At 41.9% G+C, this 8,528-nt stretch overlaps 1 protein-coding gene across 1 annotated transcript in view; it reads left to right on the forward strand.

Annotated features, from left to right (window-relative positions):
* The window catches only part of SLC4A8 (solute carrier family 4, sodium bicarbonate cotransporter, member 8), a 75,041-nt gene that overhangs the window by 23,456 nt on the left and 43,057 nt on the right, over positions 1 to 8,528 (forward strand). Inside the window, exons 3-6 of the mRNA XM_012654099.1 lie at positions 1,524 to 1,670; positions 2,165 to 2,300; positions 3,628 to 3,788; positions 7,832 to 8,020. Of these exons, the coding sequence (XP_012509553.1) occupies positions 1,524 to 1,670; positions 2,165 to 2,300; positions 3,628 to 3,788; positions 7,832 to 8,020 (633 nt within the window). The remainder of the gene's footprint in view (positions 1 to 1,523; positions 1,671 to 2,164; positions 2,301 to 3,627; positions 3,789 to 7,831; positions 8,021 to 8,528) is intronic.

Here is an 8,528-nt window from a genome sequence, read left to right on the forward strand (position 1 = left end):
AAAGCGAGACTCTGTTTCAAAAAAAAAAAAAAAAGAAAGTCTTTTGAATAGAATGGAGAAAGATGTAAGATGATAGAGATTTGGTGATTAAGTGGTGTCTGGTGTCCCTGATGAAGGCAGCTTCAGTCGAGAGTGGAGTCAGAAGCCACATGGAATGAGGAATGGTGAGGAAAGGGAGTTAGGTTGGTTACTGTTCTTGAAAGTGGTTCGACGGAGAAGGAAAGAGGACAGGGCAGGACCTTGGGAGAACAGCACTGTGGAGGGAAGGTTTCTTTTTAAGATACATCAGGAGAAACCTCTGGAAGGGATGTTTGGAAAGAAGAGACTGAAGATAACTGAAGCAGTAGGACTCCAGAGTAGGAGGTGATGAGGTCAAGAGCCACGCCCATTAGCTTGTCAGAGGAGAAGCTGGGGCAGAGCGAGCCAGCTTGAGATGGGAACATGAAGGGCTGAAGTCTTCTTGGTAAAAATCTGAAGTAAGGTCACCTGCTCAGAGGGAGGGAATGTGGATAAGGTTGTGGATTTGAAGACAGTGGCTAAAGATTGGAACAGCTTCTGAAGCAGAAGATGTGGGGAATGGGCCTGAGATCTAGAGTGCTGAGCAGCAGTGACCCTGCAGAAATGGAGGAAGACCCAGGCACTGTGTGTTGGGTGTGGGAGCGGCCCTCAAGCTACTGATTCTGGCTCTAAGCTTGGAAGGAAGGCAGAGGAATCAAGGTGGAGGTGACAGAGGTCTGGAAGTCAGGATCAAAACAAAAAGGTTTGTAGAAGGCAAGAGGGAACAGGAGAGGATCTCTTATTTTTTCATGTTCCTTTCTCTTTGTACAGTATTTAACATCTCTCTTTAACCCCAGCCTCATGCTCTTGTAATTTATAACTAGTCTTTCACCACTATTCTAGATTGTATATTCTGCAATGCAGAAAAAAATAATGGAAGCTGATCCTAGAATGTATTGGCTGCTAAAATTTATTCCAGGCATTGTGTTAAGAATTTTATATATATTATCTTATTTACTGCTTATGAAAACTCTATGAGTTTAAAAAAAACTTGTAGTATCTTTTTAAAGATGAGTCATAGAAAGATTAGATAAATTATTCAAGGTCACATGGCTAGTGGCTGATGGAATTAAATTTTGGACCCAGGCAGGCTGACTTCTAAACTGCCTGCCTGCCAAGACTTGCCACAATTGTCATAGAGCGACTGTATTGTCTTTTTTTAAAGTTACTCAGTCATACTGTTGTAATAATACTAACATCGATATTAGCCTTTACAGTTTGCAAATCACATCCACACACATTATTTCTTTTGATCTTCATGACACCCTGTGAGGTTTGCAGCTACGTGCAGGACAAAGGAAGAGACCTTCAACTCCTAGGTCTCTGTATCTTTAATCTTGGAAGTCTTTGAAGTTTTGTCATTCCAAAGTTGTGACCAGGCCAAATAACTGCGATCTTTTTTCTTAAGTATGCCAGGCTTCTTTTACTAAAGAAGTTCTCTCCATAGACCTTCTGCTTCTTTCCAGGTCACAGAACTCTATATGTGGGAGTTCGGATGCCACTGGGCCGGCAGAGCCATCGACACCATCGCACCCATGGCCAGAAGCACCGGAGACGAGGGCGGGGCAAAGGAGCCAGCCAGGGGGAGGAAGGCCTGGAACCCCTGGCCCACGGTAACAGCTTTGAGAGAGAGAGGGCGAGTGTCCATGGCCTGAGGTGTGGTGAGGCTGAGGGGACATTTGAGGGACATAAGCAGGTGGTCTTGATTCTCTAGCCCTATTATAGGGTTTTCAGAGCTTACTTTCAAGAAGAAGAAATGTGTCTAAGCATCAAAATTATCTTCATGAAAACTTCACAGTTCAGGCCCTCCAAAATCAGTACCATCATAGGTAAAATCCTTTGCTAGAGAATTAGCCATTCCTTTTGATCAAATTTGTCAGATTTCCAGTTTCTCATGGGTTTTCCACAAGTGGCTTAGTTCATAAATTTTTCCTCCTATGAAACTACTTCCACAGAATAACTTTTTCTCTGAGAATAAAGAAATCCTTTTGATCTGCATTCAGGATTGCCTTCTATATATTCCTCAAGTTGTTAGGTAAGGCAGAATGCTATTTTTATTCTGAGTTGGAGGCTAGGAGCAGACCTTTCTTTTTGGTTGATTTCCTAGACACACCATCTCAGCGTGTTCAGTTCATTCTTGGCACCGAGGAAGATGAAGAGCATGTGCCTCATGAGCTGTTCACAGAGCTGGATGAGATCTGTGTGAAAGAGGGAGAAGATGCTGAGTGGAAGGAGACAGCTAGGTGAGGCCCTAAAATAACCTGCATCAAGATCTGCTTGGGTAGGCAAATGTGTACCTTTCAGCAAGTGACAGGCCTGCCTGCCTTTTATTTCTTCTTGGGAGAAGTGATGACTGATGTTCCAGAGTCTCCTGTAGGAGTCTTGGTGTTGGCCTCTTTATAATGCCTCTGGTCATACCTATGCCAGGTAACCTGGAGCGTGAGATTGAAGACAGAAACATAGGATGTTCTGGGGGTCCTCTCTCATAGGCCTGGGGCTCAGAGTAAGTTTATGGGCTATCTTGATATTATAGGTCTGGTGTAGAAGATGTGGACAGTGCCACCTTGGTTGGGATCTTGTCCAACAGACGTAGCATGGGTCCAGACTTTTTCTGCAGATGAATCATAGGGTTATTTGTGTTTTAACTCACTGGCGGTCCCAGAATTTTTGAGATTTTAACTTCCTCTGGCACAATTCAACCTCACAGAGACCCTTGGGATTATAACCAGCCCACACGAGGCTTCCTGGGATAGCTGTAGAGTGATGATGCTTGTGTGAGACTCAAATCCCAGGAGAGCCCCCAGGATAACCAGGGCCATGTCTAGGTTCCTTTAGCCTTACAGATGATGCAAAGATAGCATAACTGAGCCTCGGGAGGTGAAGTGGATAACTAGAAAAGCATGGCTCCAGCTCTCATTGAAACAGCTCTTCCTGGATGCTTGCTATATTGTCAACATTTTCTACAAGTAGAAAGATTTAAACAGGCCAATCAACCTGATAACAAGTGAAAAGGCAATTAGTCTTTTGTCATTCTGTCTTTGCAAATTTCTAAAGGTCACACAGGACACTGATAAAAAGAAAAATGCTACCATTTTATTAATGTGATTTATTAATGTGAATGTGTCCAAGCGATATAGATTAGATCTAATTTTTAATTGTGCAGGTGATGCATGCTCATTATAGAAAGCTAGAAAATAATGATAAGCAAAAAGAAGAAAGTGAAAATTATCTGTAATCCTACTGCCTCAGGGATAATGAGGAATATAATATTTGGTATCTTATTCACATGTGTGTGTGTTTGTATTTTTAAAATTTTCTTTAAATAAAAATGGAATTAAACTATACTTAAACTTGCACTGTTCTATAACCTGCTTTTTTCACTTACCAATATACCCTAAACATGTAGATTGGATTTTATAATGCTCAATATGACTATTCAGATATCTTTATGGTTTATAGATTCTCTCTTGAAAATTCCTCATTTTCTTGCCAGCGTCTGTTGTTCTTAACAAGAAAAAGAAAATTCCTCATCTTCTATCTTTGGCATCCAGTTATTTGTAATGCTTTCAGGTGGCTGAAGTTTGAGGAAGATGTTGAAGACGGGGGAGAACGCTGGAGCAAGCCTTACGTGGCAACCCTTTCCTTGCACAGTCTCTTTGAGCTGAGGAGCTGCCTTATCAATGGAACAGTCCTTCTGGATATGCGTGCAAATAGCATAGAAGAAATTTCAGGTAAGAGTAGATGAGGGAAAACAGGGGAACTTCTGTGTAAATTTTAGAAGTGTGGGAAAAAAAAGAAGTGTGGTATAGCAGAAAGAATAAAGTGGCTGTATGTCCTTGGGCAAGTCATGACCTTCCTGACCTCAATGTCCTCAGCTGTGGGATGGGTTTCAAACTAATAAACTACTCTATCCTTTTCATAGGCTTATTATGGGATTCAAATGCCATGGTGTTTAATCTTCCATTTGCCTGTTCATTCAGCAACGTTTATTTTGTATCTACTATATGCTTGATAATGTGCTAGGCACAGGGGAATAAAGATAAAGTTCCTACCTTCAAGGAACTTACCTTCTAGTGGAGGAAATAGCCATGGAAATAGCAATTAAAATAAGTGCAATGACACAGCTATGCTTGGTAATAATTAGAGAAGGGGGCAACTTGGGAGTTGTGCAGAGAAAAAGGAGTTAAAGAGAATTAAAAAAATTTCAATATGGCATCTAGGGCAGACATGCAGGAAATTGAGCCAAAGTATGTGAAGGGCGGATGTCTGATGGAGTTTCCTCTGATTGAGTGATTGTTAGGTTACTATGTTTTGGAAATGGGGTTGGAGAAACACCTGGGGGCGTGTGGGGACTTTTCCCTTGGATTGGCTTTGTTTGGCCAGGTAGGTTAAATAAAAATTTCTCCAAACCTTTCTCCATTTCAAGTATCCAAGTAATTCTGCCTCTCTGGGGTCACATGAGGACCCAGGGAAGGGGTAAGCACTGATGGGATCCTGTGACCCTCTCCTTTTTTAGGAGGTGCCCCAGATGTGCCACTTACACTGCCTGGGAAAAATGGAGTTCTGGTGTTCACCACTGGGTTGCATCTATACTTTGCTAGCTTTTGGCTGTGTCTGAAATCCCATGAGAGTCCCATTGTGTAAGTGAGTCCCCCTTGTGTAAGGTAGAAGAATCCCTGGGAGCTACTGAAGCTGATTATAGCTCTGTAAACAGGGAGCCATTGGAGAGCTTTGGGCAGGGTAGTAACCAATCAAATTTTGCATGTTAGAAAGATAATAATGACAGCAATATGAAGCGTGAGTTGAAGGGAGATATGGATTAGGCTGTTGCAGTAGTTCAGATGAGATGTCACCTACTCTAAGGGCAATGGCAGTAGAGGATGGAAAGGAGAGGGGATAGTTTCCAGTGAGATTCAAGAGGTAGAATTGGTGAGACTAGTTTGGCAGATTAGTTGGGAGGAATGAAGGGAAGAGAGTGAAGGATTCTGGTTTAGGACGCTGAGTGTCTGGAAAATAAGCAGGTCTAATGGGAAAAGTAATGAGTTTGGTTTTGTACTTATTGAATTCTAGGTGTTTGTGGATGAAGATATCTAGTGAGTAATTGTAACTTTTTTTTTTTTTTTTGAGACAGAGTCTCACTGTGTTGCCCGGGCTAGAGTGCCGTGGCATCATCCTAGCTCACAGCAACCTCAAACTCCTGGGCTCAAGCGATCCTCCTGCCTCAGCCTCCCGAGTAGCTGGGACTACAGGCATGTGCCACCCTGCCCGGCTAATTTTTTCTATATATTTTTAGTTGTCCGATTAATTTCTTTCTATTTTTAGTAGAGACGGGGTCTCGCTCTTGCTCAAGCTGGTTTCGAACTCCTGAGCTCAAACAATCCACCCTCCTCGGCCTCCCAGAGAGCTAGGATTACAGACGTGAGCCACCGCGCCCGGCCGAGTAATTGTAACTTTGATCTGGTGTTTAGGGGAGAGATCTGAAGAACTAGGATATAATTTTAGGGGGTCCTCAGTTCATAGGAAGTTTGTATTTATAGTCTTGGAAGGGGTTGAAGTTATTAAGGGAGGGAAGATCAGAGGACTGAAGACAGAAATCAGGGGAACTCCTTTTTTTTTGTTTTGTTTTAGAGACAAAGTCTCACTTGTTGCCCAGGCTGTTGGAGTGGAGTAGTATGATTATAGCTCACTGCAGCCTCGAAATCCTGGGCTCAAGTGATCCTCCCACCTTGGCCTCCCAAAGTGCTGGGATTACAAGCATGAGCCACCATGCCTGGTGGGAACTCCAATTTAAGGGTGGCTGTTGAGGGGCTGTGGGTGGGTTAGAGGAAGAGAGGTCAGTCAAGGAGACTAAGAAGAAGTGCTCAGAGAGGTAGGAGGAGAATCAGGTAATGGCCATGAAATTGGTATTCATTTCTTAGGATTGCTGTACCAAATTTCCACAAATTTGGTGGCTTAAAACGACAGAAATTTGTTATCTCACAGTTCTGAAGGCCAGAAGTCCAAAATCAAAGTATTCTCTGTTCCATACCCTCTCCAAAGCCTCTAGGGGAAAATTATTCTAGGGGAGAAGCTTGCTTCCTCTTGCTTCTAGCTTCTAGGTGTCTCTTGGCTCATGGCTGTATAACTCCAGTCTGCTTCTGTTTTGATGTGGATTTCTCTTCTATGTCTCTCTTCTGTGTGCCTCTTATAAGGACATTTGTCATTGGATTTAGGGCCCTACCCAATAATCCAGGATGACCTTGTCTTGAGATCCTTAATTACATCTGCAAAGACCCTTTTTACAAATAAGGTCACATTCACAGGTTCGGGGTGGGGAGTCATTGTTCAACCAGCTACAGAAGCCAAGAGGGAAGAGAGTTTCGATTCATCAGTGTGAAATGCTGCAGAGAAGTCAGGTGAAGTAAGGACTAGAAATATCCATTAAATTTAACCACTGGAAGGTTATTGATGATTTTATGAAAAGCAGTTTCATTGGAGTAGCTAAATTACAGGGGGCTGAGGAATTTTTCTTCTGAGAATTTTAAGTAATAGTAGAAGAGAGAGAGAGAAGAGGCAGTAGATAGAGGGGATGTGGGATGGATGGTTTTTTTTCCAAGATGAAGGATCCTGAAATGTGATTATATAATAATATGGGAGGAAAGAACCAATCAATATAAAGGTTAAAGATATAGAATATGGATCTTCAGCTTGAATATGAAATAGATTTTCCTCATTTATTGCTTCTGGCACTTGGATAGTCATGGAGTTAGAATGGATGGAGTTAGAAATTGAGAATAGGTTGAGGTTTTAGGAAGGCTTTGGTAGAAGTATGTAGGATTGAAGTAAAACTGCTATGATTCTTCACATCAGGTATCTGGTGTATTTATAATATTAGTGGTAAGGTTAGATAAACTGCATCAACTGAAACAGCGCTCTGTATATATCATCTCATTTAATTTTCCATAAACTTTGTAATATGGATTATGTAACTTGCCCAAGGTCTTACAGCTAGAAAGTGGCAGAACTAGGCTAGAATGTGGGTCTTTAACTACGCAACCCATACCATTAACTGCTGTGTTGACTGCCACTCTTCACCAAGTATTGGGATTTTTTTGTTTTCCTTCAACTCTTTTGGGTTTGATAGGTTTAAAGGTGATGCTGGTGACAATTATCTGGGGTGAGTGGTTAGTTAACATAATTTTTCTTATAGATTTCACTATTAGATAGGCAAGTATGAAGTTCAACAGTTATAGTTCCTCTTGACAATCATAGCAATGTTAAAGTCTTGGAGGAAGGGAATATAGGGGAAATTTGGCAGATGACAGAACAAAGTGGGTAATGATGTAGGCTTTTGAGTTAGATAGTCCTGAATTTGAATCCCAGCTCTGTAACTTACTAGATGTGAGACCTTGGGCAATTTTGTAACATTTGGATCTCAGTTTCCTCATCTGTAAAAATTATTATAATAACACATACTCCCAGGGTTTTTATTAATAAAAGGATTAGTTAAGATAATGTATGTAAAGTTCACAGTATAGTTCCTGGCACATATTAAATGCTCAATAGTTTCTATTCCTAATAATAATGATCTGTTACATGAATAAAGTATAACTTTTCACAGCCACTATCATCAAATAGCTCTTTCAGACACTAAAGCTAAAGTTGTACCTCAATGACCCTAGTGGAGCTGCCTCCCCCTACCGCATGTCCTACACCCCACCCCACCTGGTGTTGCCTTCCTCCTTGGGTTCACTGACCCTCAGTTTGAGTGTTCATCTGAGTGCCTACTTTTCAGACCTGATCCTGGACCAGCAAGAACTGTTCAGTGACCTGAATGACAGCACGAGGGTTAAAGTACGAGAAGCCCTTCTCAAAAAGCATCATCATCAGAATGAAAAGAAGAGAAACAACCTCATTCCCATTGTTCGTTCTTTTGCTGAGGCTGGCAAGAAGCAGTCTGATCCACATTCGATGGATAAAAATGGTAAGATTATTAGGAGTGATTGTTTTCTCTCTCTATTAATCAGACATTTGGGAACTGGTTGGAGATGCTGAGCTTACTAGAGGGTAGGGGGCTATCTTTGTCTCATATGTTTCCATGCCCATTTAGACACTTAGTACTTTTTGGAAACTGGTAAGTTGGGTGGCTGTAACTCGTGCCCATCTCCCTCTCATGGCATGTGGGATGTGTTCTTCAGATAGTTCTCAGTGGACCCAAGGAAAGGGACTTGTGCCCTAGGGTGGCCTCAGAACTGATGTGGCTTTTGGGAGATATCCACATTGGGGATATTTGGGACCAGAGACAGTGAACTGAGCAAACAAATGTCTTAGATTAGGGAGGCAAAATACAGTGGTGTAGGCTCTTTATTCAGGCTTCTAGGTTTGTGATTCTGGCTTCACCACTTGCAAAGTGTATGACCTTGGGCAACCTACTAAGCCTCTTTTTTTTTTTTTTGAGACAGAGTCTCACTCTTTTTGCCAGGGCTAGAGTG

Source organism: Propithecus coquereli, unplaced genomic scaffold (genome assembly GCF_000956105.1).
Source record: "Propithecus coquereli isolate 6110/MARCELLA unplaced genomic scaffold, Pcoq_1.0 Scaffold111, whole genome shotgun sequence".
NCBI classification, from domain to species: domain Eukaryota; kingdom Metazoa; phylum Chordata; class Mammalia; order Primates; family Indriidae; genus Propithecus; species Propithecus coquereli.